General features: G+C 39.0%; 1 protein-coding gene across 7 annotated transcripts in view; it reads left to right on the top strand.

The window, feature by feature from the left end:
* Positions 1-23,342, top strand: part of CNOT4 (CCR4-NOT transcription complex subunit 4) — a 142,948-nt gene that overhangs the window by 108,171 nt on the left and 11,435 nt on the right. For 5 of the 7 annotated variants that reach the window (XM_028525184.2, XM_028525183.2, XM_036010936.1 and 2 more), the window contains exons 8-10: positions 552-609; positions 2,499-2,748; positions 3,947-4,444. In XM_028525184.2, the coding sequence (XP_028380985.1) occupies positions 552-609; positions 2,499-2,748; positions 3,947-4,444 (806 nt within the window). Of the gene's footprint in view, positions 1-551; positions 610-2,498; positions 2,749-3,946; positions 4,445-9,113; positions 11,445-23,342 lie in introns of those variants that run through there. The other 2 variants (XM_028525189.2, XM_028525188.2) reach the window with 1 other exon arrangement.

Raw genomic sequence — 23,342 nt, 5'->3', positions numbered from 1 at the left:
AGTCAAGTTTTAGTGTTCTTTAAGAGTCAGTTGTTAGCACAAAAGTTTGTTTCTGTTAGTCTCATGTGTCTGTGTATACACATGCACATAGCTTCTGTAGGGTTGTGATGAGGATATTGAAGTGTTAAATTTATTGTTCTTAAGAACCTATAGAGAATGTTCCAATACCTTCTATGTTCCCTGTCCAACGCCTAGAAAAAGGGTATTATTTCAAGAAGTTTAATGGGGAATGTATTAATTGTGTGCACAAAACTAAAAAAGTAGTTAGGCTTTTAACCTATTACTTGTAGTAGTATCCATTTTAAGTAGTAGTTTTTAAAATAAGCTATTGTTTTTGGAGAACCTGATTAGAATGTAAGTTGCTCTGGGGTAGGGATTTTATCTTATTATACTTCTTTATATCCTTAACATCAACCTAATGTCTTAAATCATAATGCTTCAATAAATGTTAAGAGGATAAGATGTCTGTTTTTCTGGCTTTGGGGAAGTTTGTTTTTATTGTGGGAGAATGATTTTACTCTGATTTTATTTGGTTTGTTTTCTTTTTACAGCCCCATTGACAAACCTTCAGATTCTCTCAGTATAGGGAATGGTGATAATTCCCAGCAGGTAAGATTTTGATATTGTATCTTTTCATTTATCTGCTCTCCCCTCTTCCCCACTCCCCACCCCCAAACAGGGTATTCTGTGTAAGTGAATTTTCTAGATAGTGCACAATACTTTAAATACTAAACAATTTAAATTGTTAAATAGTAAACAATTTAACATTCTTGTTAAATGTATTGTAATTAGCCTTCTTTTTCTCCACAGAATCTGTAGAGCATAATTTAACCCTTTCATGACTCAGAATTACTATTATGACCATATGCCATTGTGCTCTGTGGCAATGTACTGGTGTCCTTAGAATCTCTTATTATTGGTCTTTTATAAAAAGATATATATTTTTTTAATTTTTAGAGAGAGGGGAAGGGATGGGGAAAGAGAGGGAAAGAAACATCTGTTGGTTACCTGTTGTACACACCCTGACTGGGGACTGAACCCACAACCCAGGCATGTGACCTGACCAGGAACTGAACCAGCGACCTTTCACTTTGTGAGATGACGTCCAGCCAACAGAGCCACACTGATCGGGGCTATGGTCTTCTTGACACTATGTGAAATGGTCCCAGACTGGGCTTTATCCATTCCTGATATAAGAGTTGTTTCTATGCCACATGCTTCCCTGTCCCTTATGTCAACTTTCTTTTCTCAGTGTACTTGCTTACAACAGTTTTTTCCCTTCCTCCAAATGACTATGGGATTTGAAATGATAACTAACTAGTTAGGTTCAAAGTTGCCCCAACAGTGCCACTGAATGGTGCCCTGATCTTTAGAGCATGTTTTGTATCATTTTATTCAGTTGCTAGTTTTTCACCAGTTAAGTTTCTGTACACCTTCTTACATTGGTAAAAAAATCGTAGTTCTAATCTCTTCCACAGTGTTTGTGAGACACTTAGAGATCTGAAATACACTGCTTTTCCAAAATATTTGCTTACAAATTCTATAAAAGAATTTGAAAATCAGTATGTCCCCTTTAGGTTTAGATTTAAGATTTTTGAATAATAGGTTTAAAAAATTGTAAAGAATGTAACTTCTAACATATTGTATGTTGGTATTTTGATTTGATCAAAGCAACTTATGTAAGTATAGATTTAGAGAAATCCAAGTTATTAAACAAACACTAAAATTATATTGGAAATTCATTTCTTATTGAGATTGGCAGGGCCATTTTAAAATTAGTTTTCATGTATCTGTAGATGAATATTACCTTTTAGTATAAGTTTCGGCAGTAATCCCAGTCATGTTTTTATTTTTCTAAATGTAAGTGCTAAGATGTCTTGTTCTTATAAATGGGAAATGGAAGAAACAGTATTATATCAGTGTCACTCAGATTTTTCAAACTCCTTTGAATCAAATACACCATAAGAAAGATGTATCATAAAATTGTTTTTAATGATGTCTGTGGAAATAACTTGATTAGATCTTCTTTCCATTTTTCCCCAAAACGAATGTATCGGGAGTCACCTACTTTGCCACAGAATCCAGTCCTGAGAGGCAGTCACCCGTTCATCCCCAGCCTGAATGCTTCTAGTCAGTTTCTGTGTGGCTCCCATGAAGTTTTCACTGTTGAGCAAAGTACCATAGTTAGGTCCCAGAGAGTGAGAAGTATTCTTTTCTGTGTAAAGTGAGAGACGTTAGGTTGTAAAGGTTGTAAAACGAGGAGACTGGCTTAGCCTTTTCAGGGGGGTCAGTTTTAGAAAAGAGTACTTATGGAAGTTGACGGAGGTTTTTTGAAAATGTGTGCACTCATAAAAAGCTTTCAAGGACCCCAGTTTGAAGACCTTTCCAATTCTTTGAATACCTTTCTATTCGAATACCTTTTTGTTGCAAGTTAATTGTGGCTTATTAAAATGTATAAATTTACATTGACTATTCTTTTCTCTCCCTGTTTTATTTAGATATCTAACAGTGATACACCTTCACCGCCACCTGGTTTATCAAAATCTAACCCAGCCATCCCCATCAGCTCATCCAATCACAGTGCACGGTCTCCTTTTGAAGGGGCGGTGACTGAGTCACAGTCGTTATTCTCAGATAACTTCCGCCACCCCAACCCTATCCCGAGTGGGCTCCCCCCTTTCCCCAGCTCCCCACAGACATCCAGCGACTGGCCCACGGCACCAGAGCCGCAGAGCCTCTTCACGTCAGGTGGGTGCGCAGCCGTGCTGCCGCGGGTCAGCAGTTCCTCCTCGGCCGGGCGTGTTTTCACCCCGTTTCCTTTGTCATAAAGTGCAATCGTTTGAATAAACTGCATGGAATTGGATGGTCAGAGGAGTTGTTATATGACCTGGAGCTTAGTTCTGTGTTAACAGACAGATTTCTCCAGAAATCAGTGGTTCGGGCATTTTTCCCCGGGAATAAAACACTTATTCCTCCAGAAGTGGGGCTTACGTTTTTATTCAGATTTGTGTTTGTGTAGTTAAATTTAAGGTTTTCCCAGGTGATAAAAGACAAAAATTAGTTTATATTAAAATTTATATTTTTGAACAATTTTCATTTTTATTTATTTTATATAAATAAAAGTTCTCTTACTAATATGAAGGATGGCATAATATAAGTTCTAAAATATGGATGGTAAAATATAAGTTCTCTTACTAATGTGAAAGATGGCATAAAATTAACGTTGACAAAAGCATCTATTGTCAATGGAACAAATTTTAAAAACAATAAAAATTAAAGATTCTTTGTTAAGTTATATTATTTTTCTTAGCAGTATATAAAGCATATACATATTCAAATTTGATTATACTTTTTAATACATTTTAAAATATGAACTTCACTAATAAATTCTGTTATGTCATATTTGTTATTTCATTTAAATGACTTATTCTGGGTTTTGATTATGAACAACTGAGTACCATTTGGATTTCAAGTACTTTTTTTTTTAAGATTTTATTTATTTATTTTTAGACAGAGGGGAAGGGAAGGAGAAAGAGAGGGAGAGAAACATCAGTATGTGGTTGCCTCTTGTGTGCCCCACACCGGGGACCTGGCCCACAATCCAGGCATGTGCCCTGACTGGGAATCGAACCAACCACCCTCCAGTTCTCAGGCCGCGCTCAATACACTGAGTCACACCAGCCAGGGCTCAAGTACTTTTTCTTTGATTAGCATAATCAGTGAATGTCACTCATAGTTTTTGAAATTAGTAACTTAATGAAATCATTGCTAGAACTATATGAAGTCTGATGTAATTTTACAATTTCAATGTACTACGAAATCGTACATACTTTGTGTATATTTGCCTTTATCTTGTAATATGATGTTTAACTTTCACTAGTATGGAAAGTTAAGCATGAAAGTGAGCTATGGATTTTAAATTCATCACTAATTTTCTCCCCAACAGAAACAATCCCAGTATCGTCCTCTACAGACTGGCAAGCAGCATTTGGCTTTGGTTCTTCTAAACAACCAGAGGATGACTTGGGTTTCGATCCCTTTGATGTCACTCGAAAAGCCTTAGCAGACCTGATTGAAAAGGAACTGTCAGTCCAAGACCAGCCTTCCCTTTCACCCACATCTCTTCAGAACTCCTCTTCACACACTACAACCGCCAAAGGTCCAGGCTCTGGATTCCTGCATCCTGCTGCACCTACAAATGCCAACTCTCTCAATAGTACCTTTTCAGTCTTGCCACAGAGGTTCCCTCAATTTCAGCAGCACCGAGCAGTTTATAATTCATTCAATTTTCCAGGCCAGGCAGCCCGCTATCCTTGGATGGCCTTTCCTCGCAATAGCATCATGCACTTGAACCACACAGCAAACCCCACCTCAAATAGTAATTTCTTGGACTTGAATCTCCCGCCACAGCACAACACAGGTCTGGGAGGGATCCCTATAACAGGTAGGTTCATTTATAACCCTTGAGAATTTGTGAATAATTCATGCCTTCGGGTTGTTGGGTGGGTAGGGAGGGAACTTTTGAATAACGGAGTGCCTATCATTAGTCTTGGAAATTTCCGGGGGAAAAAATTAAAGTTCTTACAATATAAAAATTTTTTATTGGGTGGATGCCTTGTAATATTGAGCTTTATAAGGATGGTGGAGTATTATACCTAGTTACTGCATGGAGTCATTTCACTTACTAGGATAGTTACCAAACTTTCATGTGCCATAAAGATACAAAAAGAAAAAGGAAAGATGGGCTCTGAAATTATTGGTGCCAATACCATGGTAAAACTTTTGATTATACATTCTAAAAGTAAACTGGTTCAAAAAAACTATCAAGATGGTAAAAAGCGAGAGCATAAGGGATAAAGCCACTCTAACCACTTTTGGCAGTTACTTATTTTGACTGATATACACCTACATACACATCAGAACTGTGCTATATATTAATAAAGTATTTAGTATTTGAGAACTTTGTTAATGTTTCACAGACATATATGTGCATAAGTATTCTTCCTGTGAAAAAAGAATTGTTCCAGGAGAGATATTTTCCCTTTGGCTGTGTCATTTTTATTGGGGGGTGGGGTGCATATTAAGTGTCTATAAGTGACGCCAGAATACTTCTGGTTTTGTACTATCTATCACCTTGAAGGTTTCAGAACTTTTGGGTTTTAAGGTCCCATATAGCTTCAGATTGAGTGACTCCTATATGTAATGGAACTATCTTATTAATAGATTTTTAAAATTTATTTTGGGCTTTAGAGGTGACTGGTAAAAGAGTTTGTTCCTCTTCTGATTCTCAAGTAGAATAGAACAGTCCCTCGCTCCTACGTAATTCATTAAGTTTTTTTATCCTTTGTCACAGCCTTTAAGATATGGCATAGCAGAATATTATTGTCATAATGTGCTTTTACCAGCAAGATGTTTGTTCTCTTGTTTGTAGCAAGGTCAATGAATGAATTTACAGAGGTCCATCAAAATTCTTTGGTTATAATCTCTTTATGACCAACAGTATTTCACTTTTAAGATAAGTAGGTGGGTTGAGAGTATTGTCTGTGGCTGTTGATATAGTGAAGTTAACAGTTGATACAGTGAAGTTAATTTACATGGTCTTGATAGCACTTAACAGTAGTATGTTGCACATCAGTGGGACTCCTGATATTTGTTTATTTGATATGATAGTTAGGTGACATTTTTTAATTCTCATCTATATGATATTCACAGAAACACAAAATATTTAGTTTCTGGAACTCCTTTTATTCTTCCTTCCAGAGTGTAATTTTATTTTGCTTTGTTGTAATCTTTGAGAAATGCAGAATTTTAATTACTAGTAGTGTACCTTGTTACTGATTATAACATTAAAATTAAAGCTACATTTCCCTAAATATTCTAAACATTTAAAAATAAAATATTAAACCAATTACAGTGAATAGTTGAGCTCCTGTTTGCCCAAGAAGAAACTAGGCCATGTGGGCAATACAAAAGAAATATAAAATACGGACACTGTTTCTAGGTACTTTATAGTGTAGTTGAGATAAAATGAAGATTACATATGAAAGTGGTAACTATATAATACTGGAATCCCAGAGACAATAATGGAACTTACGTTATTGAGGAGGTTTCATTGAAGAAGGAGAAATTGATCTGTACTGTTCTGTTTTGGATTTGGGATGGCAGGAAGCAAAGAGAAAGGCCTTTTATGTTGATGGGAATGTCTCAATAAAGGCATAGAAGCAGGAATTTGTTACTACGTCATGACGTTAAGATGGAACCAAACTGCCTTAACAGGAGGTGCTTCCTTGTGTTGTAGAGAGAGTGGACGAGAAAGTGGGGAGCTCAGGCAGCAAAGCGAACAGTGCAGAGTTCGTGTGATAGATAGGAGGGTGCCTTTGTGGAACTCTAGCTCTTAGCTGTCTTCTTTGTTACTTTTATTTGACTTACTACATGATCACTATCTGTTCTTCCAGTTTTATTATTATCATATTGTCCATTAGCACAAAAAGAGCAGTTTTGATCCAGATATTTCAAGCCAGCGGGTGCTCTTTCCACAGTGGTAATGAGTAATCATTGACTTGTGGGAATAGTTGTCCTCAAGTTAGTCATGTGAAATCCTCATCTAAAGTGGATAGATACTTTATGGGAAAAATTTTGTGGGAGGTGGGTAGGGTTTGTTATTTCAGATTTTCAGATTTTGATTGTGTATACTTCCTTGGTATTTAAATGGTGAGTTATTTCTAAGCTTGTTAGGTTATTTTTAAGGCTCTGATGACCAGAGAAATTTTAGTTAAAATGCACCAAAGTTGTTATCAAGAGTTACACAGAATCACCTTATGACCTATAAATATTTGGTAGATACCTCAGAAGCTGAACGTGCAAAACCTCAAAAGAATAGTTATATAATTGTAGCCAGATGATTCAGTATTTTTAGTAATAATTAGACATGATAGTAAAACTCTAGAAAACTATGTACATTTTAACTGTCTAATTTGAAGCAATTAATACCTAGGCAACATCTGCCTCCCCCACTGCTAGTCGTAACTCATTTGTACTTGTGTTGAGCTATTGAAATAGGTTCAACTTTGTATCCTGCAATGAATAAATATCATGGTATTTTACATAGGGTAGCTTCTCCTTCAGAGCTTAATAATGGAGAGTACATGCTCTGTCAGTGAGAGCAGCCACTTTACATATGCTTAGACGATGTTCCACACTGGAAAAGGCATGAATAGTTATTCTTTAGATATGGTGGAGCAAAATAGGGTCCCTGAGCTTCAGGAGCCGGTACTCAGAGGTGTCAGCCACCTGCTTACCCAGATACTACATCTGTGTATTTGTAGTTAAATTTTTAGTTTAGATTTGTTTCAGCTAATTATTCAAAATTGACATATCTGAAACCTATCATGGGAAGGACAGTTGCCAGAGGTTTGACAGAAATGTGGCTTCCACTTCCTTTGCCTAATTGAAAACATTTCAGTGTTTAAAATTAGTTATTTCCTTAATTAGGAAGATTTTTTTAGCAGCATATTCTTGGCAGCACATTTGTTTAAATTAGAAGGAATTTTGAAGTAAATATTCTTGGGGGAATCTTTAATTAGTGGGAGTTATAGTAAGTCCATGCAGATCTTTTTATTATTAGAACCATGTGCTTTCGTTTTAAAAAATGACTTCTCTGGTCCTAAAAAGTGACTTACCCAACTCTTCATTTTAGGAGTGGCAACACTGTGTTCCAGAAAGGTTAAATAATTTGTTAAAGGTCACACATTCAGTTATAAGAGAATTAGAATAAGAGCTCAGATTCCAAACCCAGCAACTGGAACGTTTCCCCACTGCAACCCCGATGCTCTCCTTCGTGAGTGAAGATCACTGGCGTGTACCTTAATGTGGCTTCCTGGCTGTAAAAATTGATTTTTGTTCTCACACACTTCCAGGTTCCTTTTTACCAACAGTATATACTCATGGGACAACTGGCCGAGGTCAGGGATATGGCCTATAGTTACAAAATAGAATGAAGTTTATTGACTTGGTGAAAATGAATCTTTTACTGAGTGTTCATTAGCACCATGTTCTCACAAAGGACTCCAACATAAAATTCAGCTTTCGCATCCTCCCTGTTATGTACTTAGGGTTTATAGAAGAATCCTTGCTAATTTACTGAAAGAGTATGAAATAACCTGTTCTAAAGACTGAAAGTCCTTTTTTTCTCGTCAGTTATCTTTCCAAATGTAATTTTGCAGATATGTTTTTCAAGAACTCTGCTGTTTTTATTCTATAATGCTAAAAATCATTTGGAAAAACAATAATTAAGTCTAAGTCTGTAAGCATGATTTCTTTTAATTTTTTTGTTCATTCAGTTTTACTTACGAGAGGGCATTTTTCTTTAAATTTCTTTGTTTCTAAACTAGCTGTTTTAACAGTGACTTGATTGAATTTTGAGTCATGTGTGAAACAAGTCACTTGCCATCAAATAATTATCAATTATAATTAGGAGAACTGATCTCATTTCGTGTACAGTTCTTTGACCTAGAAGTAGTCATCTCGCTTTCAGTCAATTGGATCATTGTGTTGTTGTTAGCATTGTATTGTTTTCAAATCACTTGAAAAGTTCACATTAATGGTAAATTTTCAGATGCTATATGGTAATTTGCAAAATTAATATTTTATCTTTTTATTTCTCTTTTCTAAACATAATTTCTGCTTTTAAAACATGGACTTGTCCTTTTTCCCTTATAAAAATCACATTTTCACCTCTGTAAATTTGTTTTTAATTTTTTCACAAGATACTATTACTGTTAGCAGTATCTGAATTTACAAGGGGTCCAATTGGCTTGGAAAAGAATGGCTTTCCTGGTCTCTTTTTCCTTTTTGTATATTTATAACCCTAAATATATTTGTTCTCATATCTGACATCGTATTATTAAATTTAAGGATGTGTTTAAAACGTGTAAATACTTTCTAGGTACTTGATGAACTTATATTTTAAAATTCATACTTGTTTCACACCCAGATTCCAACCATTAAGCATGTATTTTATATATGTATCAGTATTCCGAATATTGAGATCATTTTAAAGGGACTGTGAACAAATCTAGTCACCCGTAACTAGACCATGACTGACTTTTCCACAGGGGAAGAAGAGGTGAAGGTTTCGACCATGCCACTGTCAGCCTCTTCCCATTCATTACAACAAGGACAGCAGCCTACAAGTCTCCACACTACTGTGGCCTGACAACACAACTGAGAGGAGAGGATTAGACTCTGGGGTGCTTGCATGGGCAACCGGATTTTTGCATGATTCCTTTCTGATTTTGCATTTAATGTATACACCCAAAAGAGCCGATATAAACGTTCCTCCTGCCTACAACTAGCGTGTTACTTCATAGTTGCTAAAGTATTTCTTCACTAGGCGTTTAACACAATTTATGAGCATAATAATTTTGGCATTGTTTCTCATGAGTGATACTATTTTTAACTCACAAATAAACTTGTAGTACTAATTAAGATCCCAAATGAGATTAGCTAGAATTGTTCTTATTTTGGCTCTATTATTGAAAATATACAAAGATAATGGTAGTTCCTTGTTTTCTGATTTGTAAAAAAAAATGGTAATATCCTAATATAATCATGAAAACTTTGGAAATTAAGAAAATAATGTCTATTGCATTCTTTGAATACTTAAGAAAGAATACATATAAGACAAAATTGGTGGTGTCGTTTAATGCTCAGCAGGATGTTGTCAGCGATTGTTTTTAGTTGTATGGATTTATATCCTATATTATGCATTACATGTTTAGAAACTGTTTTTGTTCTCTCATTTGCACATTTGCACTTTCTTTTTGAATGGTTGTTAATTATATAGAGACGGTTAAAAAGAATCATTATAGACTAAATGCAATATAATCTCTTTTCTAATGCACTGCCTAGTATACCAGGAAATGCCTCAGAAACAGAATTTCAACCTAAGTTGATTTATCAGAAACTTGCATATGGGGTAAACATTGTATGTGAAAAGCAACCATAGTAGTGTAACATTTTTCTTTGAACAAAAGGTACTTCTGTGGGACATCTGTTGGAAATTTCATTGTTTAATCATTGAAATGTGATAATAAAACCGTATTGCAAGTACCTGACCAGAATGGGACTAAGGTGGAAGAGAAAAGAGATTGGGGATCCTCTAAACTTAGGCCACGTAAGTTGTCCTAGATCATTTCAGTTAATCGCAGAACAGAGTGGAGTACTTTATTAGGACACAATCTGACGTGATATTTTTGGGTAACACAATTTTTTGAAATATTTTTTAAAACTGATAATGAAAGACAATAAGCTGAATTCAGTGCTGAGCCGTGGACAAAGAGCTGATTCAGAAAACATGGCCTGAGTTACGCATCTGGCAAGAAGGGGGAAGTCACAGCTGCTCAAGAGGTTTCCACATAACTATTGTGACTTAAAAGATTGCCTTCATTTGTTAAAAATATTAAAAGGGTAATGTGAATACCAAAAAAGGAAGCATTGAGGTTTAAAATAAATAATAAAACACCTAATGAGGAGATGATACTTAATATCTTGTTGGAGTTGGAGTTTTCAAGGGCGTCTCTCTACATAAAGTCTGATTACTTTGCATTAGATGTAATACAAGTTAAATGGCTTTGTCCTGAGTTATAGTGGGGTAAGCTAAAATCTGTTCTTAGATATCCTTTATTTGGTTAACTGAGGGTGTAGAAGCACCTACTTTTCTAGCTATTTGAATTATTTTAGCGAAATTCTGCATAAATGACAATCTCTAATTTTTTGGAAGTCATTTTAGGACAGCATTACAAGAAATTTAGAAAATACAAATGAAATACTGTACACTTACTAGAAGCCTTTTATCATGGCTTCATGATGGTTGTATTTCTGCTGTAAGACATTCACTTCAATGTCTCTTGTGGCTCTGAGGCCCTGGGCTTTGGGAACAGACGAGCTCCCTGAGCTGAGTGGAGCGTCGCTTCCTCCAGCCACCAGTGCAAGCCTTTCATCTCCTGGATCTTCTTTCAGAGACGTGAGAGGTGGTTAGCTCCTGTTTACGTACTTCTCTGTGTTGAGAGATACACCTGTGAAACAAGACTTCTTTCCTGTGGTAGCTTCCTCTGTCCTCTCTCGTTCCCAGCCGGTGCCAAAACACCGTCAGGTCGTTTGCCCAGACTCGCTGGGACCCAGAACTGTTTCCCTGCCGCCTCCTCCCCCTCCCCACTTCCGCACACACCACACGCCAGGACAGTGCTTCTAAAGAAAGCTGCTAGGCTTCAGTTGATGCATTTTCACATAGAAAGCTAAAGATTATCCTCTACCTATCTTTGTAATTTGAGATCTTGTAGGCTGAAGAAAAACAAGCATTACTGTCTTACTTAATATTTCATATAGTATGGTTCTTAAAAAGATTAAAAAGATTTTATTTATTTTTAGAAATAGATCAGGGAGGGGAAAAGAGAGGGAAAAAAATATCGATGTGATCGGTTGCCCCTTGGACACACACCAGCCGGGCACCAGCTCGCAACCCAGGTGTGTGCCCTGACTGGGAGTCGAACCGGTGACATTTTGCTTTGTGGGACAATGCCCAGCCAACTGAACCACACCAGGCAGGGCTGGTATGTTTTTTTTTTTTTTAATAAAGTGAAGTCTTAACATCATAGTCATAATTAATTGTTCCAAAGCACAGAAGAAAGTATGCAGCACATAGAAGAGAGTATCACTTCACATAGCAAGTAAATTGATGAAACCAAGTAATGGTAAAGAATGAGAAGTTTAAAAAAAATCTTCAGATTATTTTTGATGAATTACTGCATCGTTGATCTGTCATGCACAAGGGAGATTTTGTATGCTTTTACCTACTTAACCTGTTTTTGTTGTTGTTGTTTTAAGATTATTTACTTATTTTTAGAGAGAAGGGAAGGGAGGGAGAGAAGCATCGATGTGAGAGAGAGAAAAAATATCGATCTGTTGCCTCTCACACAGCCCCCACCAGGTACCTGGCCCACAGTCCAGGCATGTGCCTTGACTGGGAATCAAACTGGCCACCTTCCAGTTTGCTGGATGATGCTGAACCCACTGAGCCATACCAGTCAGGGCTACTTACTTAACCTTTAAGTGGTGACTAGTTTGTTCCTTGAACCAGAAATTATGCCTGGAGTCCAGAAATCTTTGGACGTACTTGCAAAATTATGAGTCTGTGTGTATGTGCATCTGTCCATTTTTGTCTTGGAAGAAGATTCATAGTTACTAGATTCGCAGAGGATTTGGTGACACCCCCAAGGAAAACAGTTAGGAACTTCTGCCCCAAAATGTTTTTAATGCCACTGGAGGAAATCGATACCTAGACTGAGCGATTTTAATCATATGATGACTATCAAATGCCCGTTTATTCTCTTAAAGATTCCATTAGAAAATGTTTTCTGATTAATACTCTCATTCTACTGTTGCATTTTGTTTTCCAGGTGCTTTCGTATACTCTCCCCTTAGTTCAGAAAAGCATTAATGAAGCATTCAAGTGCCTGTTCTGTGTAGTGACCTGAACTAGAGCTTGACAGATACAAGTTGGTGTCAAGTTCAGCCCCTGTGGTCAAGGATAACAGTCCAGCAACAGTTTTATTTCAGATTATTTCTATGAGGTCAGCTCTTGCTGTATTTTAACCACAAGGACAGCCACTGCAGTCCAGATTCATTTCATTATTTATCATTCTGACAGTGGCAACAGAGGGTATTAAATACTGATACTTGAAATTCTTAAATATAAAACTTGGCAGGAGTGAAAAACACAGGGAAGGCATACATTTATTACTCTAATTTAAGTATTTCTCAGTATGTACGTATGCGCATGTCTTTCACTCTTAGCATCCTGCAACTTAAGTAGAGCTTTGTATATATGTGTTCTTTTAAAGAAAACAACTTGAAAGCATCATATGTGTGTACATTTTCACTGACATGGCTCCTCTTTGTAAGGTGTTCCGAGCACCTTGGAGACTGCCGGAGCCCTCCCAAGGTGACGCGGGTTTGTAGGGAGTGCCCCCCAGAGGCGTCGCCCCGGAAAGCCCAGAGGAAGGAGCGAGCTGCAGGGGCACCGAAACCTTACAAAGTGAAGACCACCATGTTGTTTATGCATGCGTAAAAAACGGGAGACATTTTCTCCTACGTTGAGCTGTAAGGTTTGGGATTTTTGTGTTTATTTGATCATGAAGCTTCCTCAAATCTGCTGAATTGGCTCTAAGAGATAGATATCATACAATTGAAAGCACAGTATTTTTGAAAAATTATATGTAAAGAGGTGAGAACCCAACACATGATACAGTATGTGTCGTCTTGTACAAAATATGACCCAAGTCAGTTATCTAGTGTCGAGCTAGTCCTTTGGCTCTTAGGGCTATGTCTCGCTCTTCTCAGCCTTCTGATCAGGATGAGTACCTAACACGTTGTCTCCTTGTGCCGAATACACGGCAGTAGTAGCACATGCCGGCATTGCGTATGAAATGCTGTGATGCAGGATTCGTATCGCATGGTGTCCGATGAGTTCACTAAACATTTATAGTGAGCCGGTTCGAGGGCAGGCTTCCTAAAAAGTGTATGTGTGTGTTTCTTTTTTTTTTTTTTTTAGTTTGAAGGCTAGGTGACATTTAGATGAGGAAAGGGGAAAATACAGTAAAGGGGAACAGATTGAACGAAGAGATAGAGGTGAGTGCTGTCTGAGGGGGTGAGGAGGGAAGGACAGATTGCAGCTGGACTCGTCTGAGGTATACAGGCCGTACAGGAAGATGGTGTGAGTGTGCAGAACCCTGAACGCTAAGAACAGTTGAGTCTTCATGTGGACGTGGTCAATGGTACAGAACTGTAGTTTCTTTGATAAAGATGATTATAGCATTTTAAGAGAATGAATCCTGCGATGTCTTTGCTTGAAACTAAGGCCAGTTAGAAAGCATTTGCAGGGTGTCATTGCTGGCCAGTATAAATTACACGGCCTGGGCTAGGAAGGTAATAGGAATGGGAAAGAAATGGTGAGTGAGAAGTCAGAAAGGTCCTGAGAAAAAGCCATTGGATCTGATTAGGTCTCTAGTGACCTTTAAAAGTGAATCTCAAAAGGCACAGATGGAAACCAGATTCCTCGGACTCACGAGGAAATGTCAAGGATGTGGACACAGCGGTCATTGAGTAGTTCCAGGTCTGGGGACAAAGGGGACGAGAGGAACAAGATTGTAATTAGATGGGTGGTAGACCTTAGCAGGCAGTGCCTGGAGATAAGTGAGAGGCCTCAGCATGGAAGGCAGAACGTCCGTGGAACCAGCTGGGAGGAGGACGGGGCACTGCCCAGGGAAGGCAGGCTGATCGTAGGTGCTTGGGAGGAGGGGAGCCTCCGAGAGGAGGCTAGGCCACGATTTAGCTCTAGACAGTGGGAGATGTCTCCTACTTGGAGGCACCATCGGAGAATCTAGGAGAGAGGACAGAACGGGAGAAGTGAGAGCATGAGGCACGTACAGGGGCCCCTCTCAGCAGTTATCGAAGGCGTGTTGTGTGGGACGGGGCGAGGGCGCGGAGCTGGGAGCCGGCCGACAGAGGAGACTCAATCCATCCGGGAGAACAGGCCCAGGAGGGCATCGGAAAGGAATTAAAGAATTGCTGAGTGAAGATAAGGATCAGATTTAACATTGTTAGAGTCTAAATGTGTATGATTGTGTATTTCCTCGGGTCGGCACAAAGCATCAGGCATGGACAAAGCAAACACGAGAGTTTGGTTAGAAGGCGAAGAAGCAAAGGACAGAAAGGTATTCAAGGAGATAATATCAAAATACCTAAGCTTGTCTAGAAGATTGCACTAAGGCAGGAAAGAGCCAGTGGCGTCGGTGTGTTGAAGAGAGTTCAGTGATTTTAGATTCTGTAAGGCGAAGAACAGGTCTAGTCCTGTTAAGCAAATGACAGGTTAAGGGACTGTGGTTAGTGTGATGACCACTCTGCTGAACAATGAGTGAGGGCCAGGAAAAGGATGATAGTTATCTCGCCTTTGGGGCTGGAGGTTGGAAAGGCGGCTGGTTTTTGTAAGCCCTACAGTCTCGTCTCTTCCTGCTTTCCCTCCAGTCCTTTCTTGAGAGCAGGAATTCAGACTGGATGAACGAGAACTGTGGCAAGTATGGTATTTATTGCCTGGGGAATCCTGGGACAGGTTTCCTGTGGACTGATCATCCAGCCGAAATCTTTGCACAATGGAATAAACATCCCTTTCTCAGAGTGTGGTGGGAGGACGTGGAAGCAGAGTGAAGGGGGAGGCCTGGGAAAAGCCAGAGACGAGATTGGGCAGGTGGCGGTAAAACGGAAGAGCGTGAGGGACTGGCCCGCGTGTTACTTAGGACGTGAAGGGTTCAGACAGAGCAGGTGCGGGCGATCGTGAGTCTGGTGGTCGAGGAGCCCACATTACAGGTGTGAGCTACTTTCTGCCACACTCCCATACAAACTGGAAAGAAACAACCTTCCTTCTGCATAGGGAAAGGGTCTTTTATAACAAGTTATGTTATAAAAATATTTTAATGGTTTTCCCCCAAAGAGAATGTGCTGTTTGAATAGATACATACCTGCAAATTGATATACCAATCTCCTCTTGGTTCTTATGTTTTTGTATTCTTAGATGTGACCTTTAGGAGAAATTGCTAAGGAAATTGTAGTGGAACAGGGATGGAGATGTAAAGATACGGAACATATTTTTCCTCCTCATTCGATTGATAACAAATGTCCCTAGTTTCCAGTACACAAAAATATTTTACATGCACTGAACTTGTTTCATATATGTGAGCTGAGGTATCGAGTATGACACTTAAAAATGATAATGCTTCCAAGTACAAGCCACTGATGAAGAATGACACTGCTTGTGAAACCGAGCCGAAGGATCGAGAGCCACTGCTCCTTGGATCTCCTTGCTGCCCTGGGGTTTGCTGCCGTCAGCATTCCAGGGCTGGGCGTGCCTGCCTACAGCTTCTCAAATCAGGAGCTTCTGAAAAGAATCATTCTTGAGAAGTCACAGTTCGTTAAGGAGAATCTGCTCTGTTTCACAGAGTTTTAGAGCATCTTCCCTGCGTTTGACTTACACGGAAATCGGTTCACACCTGTTCGATTGGTTCCTAGAACTGAGGGCAGTCTGAGCTGCTTGACAGTCTCACTGAAGTACCCAGAAGTTCCACGAAGCCTCTGGAAGTTGTTGAACCAATCCATGCCCCCCATTTTCCCTCCGACCGTGCTGTCTAAGGTAGCTATTGACCGGACTTCATTCTTAGCCCACTTTACACATTACAGTTGTTCTGAAGGTTCCTGGAAGCTCCACGCTGGGCCAGGAACACAGGGTCCTTGGAACAGTTTCATCGTCCCAGCTTCTCTTTGGTACTGGGACCCACTGTTGTGCTCTGTTCCAAAGCAGACCCCTTGCAGTATAATTTCTAAAGCCTTTAAAGCACCCCGCATTGTTAAAAAAATGAAGTGAAATTCACATAGCATACAATTAACTACTTGAAAGTGTGCAATTCACTGGCCCAGTGCTGTTCTTTAACTACCTAAGGGTTAAACTGGCACAACAAACAACCCACTCCAACCCTTGAGAATTCGGCCCGTTTCTTGTTGGGGCTGTGTGGTGGTGGCTGCACTGGGACGCAGTGCCTCATCCTGAGGCGGAAAGGCAGATCTTACACCGTAAAATACCCGCACTTCACAGTGGTTCTCCAGTTGTGGATCGAGCAACCTTTATACCCCACTCTCCCAGAAGGTGGCGTGGGGCAAGAGAGCACAGGGTTGTAGGCAAGAGACCTTAAGGTACTTTAAGATTTCCTGAGTAGGTAAGAATGTTTGAAACTACACAATAATTTTGAAATGGCAATAATGGTCTTTCCGTCTTGACAGTTGATTAGCATTATATAAGAAAAGGTTTGCTCAGCGAAGTTTAAGTGTAAGCCTAGCTCTGTCTGAGTATAAATAAGGTTGAATGTGCACGCGCGCACGCGCGTGTGTGTGTGTGTGTGTGTGTGTGTATTTTTTTTTTCAATTAAATCCTACACCTAGTGGGTGTACCGGAGGAAAAAAAATGTCTGGCCATCTCTGTGGCTTCTCATGTCTTTATTCCTGCTGTGTTCTGATTAATTTATATGTTTAGGGTAAGTGCTATATTTATATTCTTTCTCTAAATATTTTTTAAAGAAATAGAGATCCTATTTAAATGCAGCGAGGTTATAATACTGATGCCACCTCACCCCTGGTCATGTTTTACCTGAACAAATATTTTCATAGCTTTTTCCCATCAAATTCACTCCCATTACTGAGAATACTCATCTCGTGCCACACTCTTTGGGAAAACCTAAGGACAGGATAAGAAGGAACAAGGTTTGTCTTAGAAGCACGAAAGTTCAGAGCTATGAAGCCTATAACACAGTCTCGAACAATCCTGTTAAAGACCCAATAGTACTTATAATAAACAAGACTCAGAAGGATTGCGATGGGCTCATAATCACATTCCATCTTCTGAGTTTGCTTTCATGCATGCAACTCAAGGAGATATAAATCCTCCAGACAACTCCAGGAGAAACATACCTTCCGAGCTTCAGAACAACTCTCGTCTCTAAACTTTGTTGTGTCTCACAGTTGGATCAGCTCCTGCAAGCCCAGGGCTTCCAGCTGCGACATCAGTGCAAAGTGTCCATCTCTCAGCCATTCTCATCACAGATCCTGTGAGCTGTCCAGACAGCCTTGTGTTCAGTGTGGGCCAGTGATTTCGGAGCAACTTTAGCAGGAGGCACATGTAACCTTGAGGCACTCTTAACGTAGACTTAAAATAATTACCAGTGTCGGAACTAAAATAAAGAGTAAAACAGGTGGAACTAAGTTTACCCAGGATTTTTCTACAATGCCAAAAAAGTGTTTAAGACTAATACACATGACCCTAGGCTAGGGACACCTCTAATTTAAAACAAGTCTTATATTAATGGCACCAAGATGTACTACACCCACAGTAAAGGTGTGAATGCAGATTCATCTTTGAAGAGCTCCTGTATGCTACACCATGTAAAATGAGAGCATATCTGCGGGGTTTTTTAAACCCAGGAGGTTGTTTTCAGCATACTGAAACAGAGGGAAAGCTCCACAGGGATTTTAAAGATGATATCATCACCATGTCCAAGAAGAAATGCAGGAAGGCTGGCTGCAATCAACTTCTGTAGCCTAGGGCTGTTTCCTGATAGGTGAGGTCCTATCCCGAGGACTGTGCTCCTGCTCACGCTGCCAGCAGGCTCGCATACCAAAGGGATGTGTCTGCGAGCAGAACTTAGCGATCCGCAGCATTACTGGGATGTTTGTAAACATCCTTTACACGTTAGTGTTTGCAAGACTGACACCCTGAAGCTGTTTATTTTTATTTTTTTCTTAATTACATCTATAAGTGAGTGTCCAGCTAAAGGTAAAGGAGGCCCTAGGTTAGGACTTCATCAACCAAGTAGCAGGGTTTCTTGCTGGCTTTAAGCTGAGTGCTGGGCTACACACTGTTGTTCCACTTAAGTTTTTATTAAAATGTACGATTATGGCTTACTGATATATGCCCTATCCCCTCGCCTCCCATGTAGGGTGAGATTTGGTACCAGGTATGTTTCTTTTTACTCCTAAACTGTTAACATTCACTATTAACCTATCCATGGTCTTGCCTAGTCCCAGATAGCTATAAATGTGTCTTGCTTGAATGTTAGTGTAGTCAGTGCTGCTAGGTGTACATTCCCAGCACCTCACCTGTATTTTAAATGGCAGGTGACTGGAATGAAGCCTGTTAGTGAAATGCACAACAATCTTATATAATCTCCAAATACTTAATAGACAGCCATGCTACCTTTGTTTTGTAACATGCTTCCAGGTTTTAATTCTTGACCTCCCTGAGTCTTATTCTGTGCGATAACCTCTCTGTCTAGTTTCTCTTTCTTTGGACAAAGGAGAAAAGGTTTCTTTCTCTGTGTAACCTACCACGGTGAGAGGGGGTGGTCTCGACTAAATCTTAATGTGCACTCACTACCTGTGATTCCCCAGCAGGATCCCGGACAGGCCTGAGCTGTTCCTCATCGAAGGAGAAAGCTTTGTCCTTATCAGGCTGCCCAATTTCTGTGATCAGTTATCTCCCCAGTAACCAGTCCACTGCCCTTTAACTATTTCCAGACTGGCTTTGATTTTAAGGGATCTTATTCTCTTCTCTTTCTTTTAATTCAAAACAACACGTTTAAACAGAAAATATAGCCTGGGTTCTGGAGTAGATCTAGTAACAACCATGCACTGTTAAATGCCAAATTGATTAAGATTTGTGATACTGTAAGACCATCACTGTTCACTTTCTCCAACTTCTAAGTTTTTCTAGCTCTTTTAAAAATCATTTAATGCTGCCCTGGCTGGTGTGGCTCAGTAGATTGAGTGCAGGCCTGCGAACAAAGGGTTGCCAGTTCAATTCCCAGTCAGGGCATATGGCGGGTTGCTTTCTGGCCAGGTCCCCAGTGGGGGGTGCTCGAGAGGCAACCATACATCATTGTTTCTTTCCCTCTCTCCTTCCTTTCCCCTCTCTCTAAAAATAAATGAAATCTTTTTTTTTTTAGTATATGTGCTACTGAAGCAAGCACAAAAATAAATAAAATCTTTAAAAAGAAAAATAAACAAGAAAATAAAAATCACATAATACTTCTAGGCAATATGACTAAAATTCAGTGTTTTACCAATATGTGTAATTTTTAATAGAATTCATTTTTTTCACTAAAATATTAGTTCTATTTTAGTATAAAGCTCCAGGATATAGTTAAATAAGAAATGGAGTTTCTAGTCTATATTTGAGAATGTATTCATCTGATCTTCCTTCTTTCCTTCCTGCACAGTAAGACTCAACACTGATTGAGAATTGATTCTTCAAAACTATTTCTGGAAAATTTTTCCAAATTCAGCTGTAATAAATCATAACTAAAGATGAACATTTAAATAAACATAAATGATTTTTAAACTAAGGCTCCTGGTGGACTGGTGGTGAGCATTTAAGTCTTTGAATTCATCAGCAGTATTAGTATTAATTCTTTTAAAATCAAAACATCATTTGAAAGTTGGAAGCAGAAAGGGATTTTTGTTGTTTTTTTTTTCCCTAACCTGTGACTAAATAGTAAGGAGAAAGAATGAAATACTCTTGTGGTTTTGAATCATACATTATATAGATAAAATATTAAATTCAAAGCATAATGCTTGTTTTGAAAGTCAAATGTGTATAAAACAATCCTGACCAGCAGCTGAGTCCTGGTTTGGGCGAACAGTACGATGAGGAAGAACTGGTCAAGATATGCACCTGGTCTGCTGGGCGGAAGTGCCTGTCCCCGCGTCTGTTTCACTGGTTTGATGTAAGATAATGAGGAGGTGACTTCAGTTTTTGAAATAATTTTTTGAAATTAATAAATAAAGCAAATCATTGTTTTAATGCCCCCAAATACTTTCTAAAAACGAAGCTTATTAGCTCCTTTCTGAAGAATCTGTTCATTAAAATCATGTTTCAGAGCGTGAATAGTTGTAGCCTTCTTTTGGGGGCATTTTTGTGACTGACTTATGCCCTTAAGATAGGAGCCATCTTTCAAAAAAAAGATGAGACTAATCTTCACTGTCAAAATAAAAGTGAGTTGTGTGATCAAATGGAATAAAGCACTGGGTTTGATGTTTTTAATATTTTAATAACTTTTAGAAAATTAGGAAAATTATGAACATCAGAAATCTTAGGAATTTCAATAGACCCGTAGCCATAGATGGCAAAATACTTTGGTTTGAATATAAGCCAGAAGAGGAATTTCCCCCCATAAAAATAATTTATTGACACTAACCAATGAAAACCTATCACCGACTTTGCTCAGAATGGCCAACTTCCAGTGATCTGCTAAAGAAATACAAAAACAAAGCCTACCAGCGTGACTTTTCAGAGGCTGCTGTAGAATATTATAGCATCGAGCTCCAGAGAAATTGATATGGGGTAGACAATAAATCTTCATGGAATGAAAGCTAATGGTTGAGAGAGTCGTGTTAGCGTCTGATTGCTTCTGGAGGCCTGCGAAGCCCGGATCTGCTTTGTGTTACATCTGGACTCTTGGAAGCTCTTAATCAGATTTGTTTGGACATGAGGTATAAGTCACCTCTTGCTTGTACTGTGGCGCTCAGTGTTAAGGCTCCTCTCGCCACGCCGTGATCAGTTCGCTCCTTCTGTCCTCATTGCCTTGGAACTCGGGCAACCTCAACTCCTGCTTTTCCTTACTTCCCCAGCACCACCCCCACCCCGCCAGCCACACACAGACTTTTAAAAGTTTACCCAATAACACCTTTCTTAACATCAGTTTCTCATTTATGATACAAATCAACCTCGGTCTCTCTCCTTCTGTGTGTGTGTGTATATATACCCGTATATATACTTGTATACTTGTATGGGAAATTGTACAATAATACAAGAATAAACCCTGTCTTTCGTACTCATAACTGTAAGCCTACTTTTACCACACACACGCACGCACACAGCTCTTTCCCTTAGACATATACACACACTTCAGAAAGTCTCTTTAAAATGCCTTTCCTTCCAGAGCTCTTCATAGGTAATGATGAGGTGTTTTGGGAGTTTCATACCTTTTTTAAATTTTATTTTTTAATTACAGTTTATATTCAATATTATTTTGTATTTGTTTCAGATGTACAGCACAGTGATTACACGATCATATGCTTTACAAAGTTTTCCTCCTGATATTTCGGGTACCCACCTGGCACCATACATGGTCATTACACTATCACTGACTGTATTCCCCATGCTGTACTTTATACCCCCGTGACTCATTTGTCTGTACTTCTTAATAGTAAGGGGATTCTTTAGGGCAACTTGTAATTGATAAAGAATTTTTTCTCTTGGTTAAACCAACACCTCCTTCCCATTTATATTTCTGGTTAAATATGGGAAAGCAGTTAACCCCTGGTCTAGTAACTTCTAGATGTCGATGAAAAGTTCTTGGTTCTTTACAACCCCTCGACCCTTCACCTGGTTTGTAGCTCTCTCTGAAGGTCAGCGCTCCTCTACACACACATGCCCTTGACAGCGAATGCCTTTTAAAACATGAGGCTCACACTGCAGTAATCCAGCCATGAGTGGATAATCTGCTCTTTAATTAAAACCATTATTACTAATATTTGTATATTCCTTTTGGTTTACAGAGTTCTTTTATAAAAATACTCTGTGGGGTAGGTATTATCTTCATTTTGTAAATGAGGGAACTGAGGCTCCGAGTGTTTATCGTTTGTGATCTGCCCAATGTCGTACGATGTTTAATGTAGACATTGTACATCTATTTCTCTGGTCCTAATGTTACCTTTTTAAAAGTCCCATTACCCAGTTGTCATATTAAATGTGGTGACCCTATTACGGCCTTACAGGCCAGACCTTTTTGCATACACATGACTGGTTAGATTCTTCATCCTGTACTTCTCTGTAGTACTTCCCTGTATCAGTCAGATTTTTAAAATCTGAATGTCTTTCTGTTAATTTTCATGTGTTTGAATTTGGTGTAGAGTGTACCCTGTTTGTATATCCCCATCTTACAAGTTTGTCTTGTGGAAGAACTATGTGATTGTAAAGTGATAGATAAATGTCATTACTAACATTACTAATAACATTTGTTTGGAGGCTTTACGTTTAAGAAGAGTTGAAATTTTAATTACAGATTTTGTCATCCCTAGGATTGGCTTTTATTTGTGTATTTAAATTAACTTTGTGGGTTTTTTTAAAGCATAATAAAAAGCATGGAGTCAAAATATCTGCCAAGCAGACACTTTCAGGCTCACACACAGGATCTTAAGTCCTGTGCAGGTCCGCTTAAACACGGCTGTTATCCATGCTGTACGTGACCGTCTTATCCCGAAAGGTTACCATTGGAAATCTTCCAGAAACTGCTAAATTCAGGATATATTTATGGCATCCTAGAACCCTACTCAAAGAATAAATTACTTTGATATGACTGGTTCTTTTTTTTTTAACTTTTTCTTTTTTTGATTCTTAGAGAGAGGGGGAGGGAGGGAGAGAAACATCAGTCGGTTGCCTCTAGCACATGCCCCAAATGGGGACCAAACCTCCACAGCCCAGGCATGTGTCCTGACCAGGAGTCGAACCCACAACCCTTTGGTTTGTGGGATGATGCCCAACCGAACCACATCAGTGGGGTCAATATAATTGGTTCTTTACAGATATGCCTTTTGGCCCTCATTGGTTACTTTCTTGCTTTTGTCTTAAGGAATTTGTGTGGGATGGGAATGGAGCTAGCTGGTTTGGGCAGGCAAAAGAAGAGGAA

This window comes from Phyllostomus discolor, chromosome 10, assembly GCF_004126475.2.
Source record: "Phyllostomus discolor isolate MPI-MPIP mPhyDis1 chromosome 10, mPhyDis1.pri.v3, whole genome shotgun sequence".
Classification (NCBI taxonomy): Eukaryota; Metazoa; Chordata; class Mammalia; order Chiroptera; family Phyllostomidae; genus Phyllostomus; species Phyllostomus discolor.
Note: the sequence above shows the minus strand (reverse complement) of the source record. Positions and strands in the feature narration are given on the sequence as shown.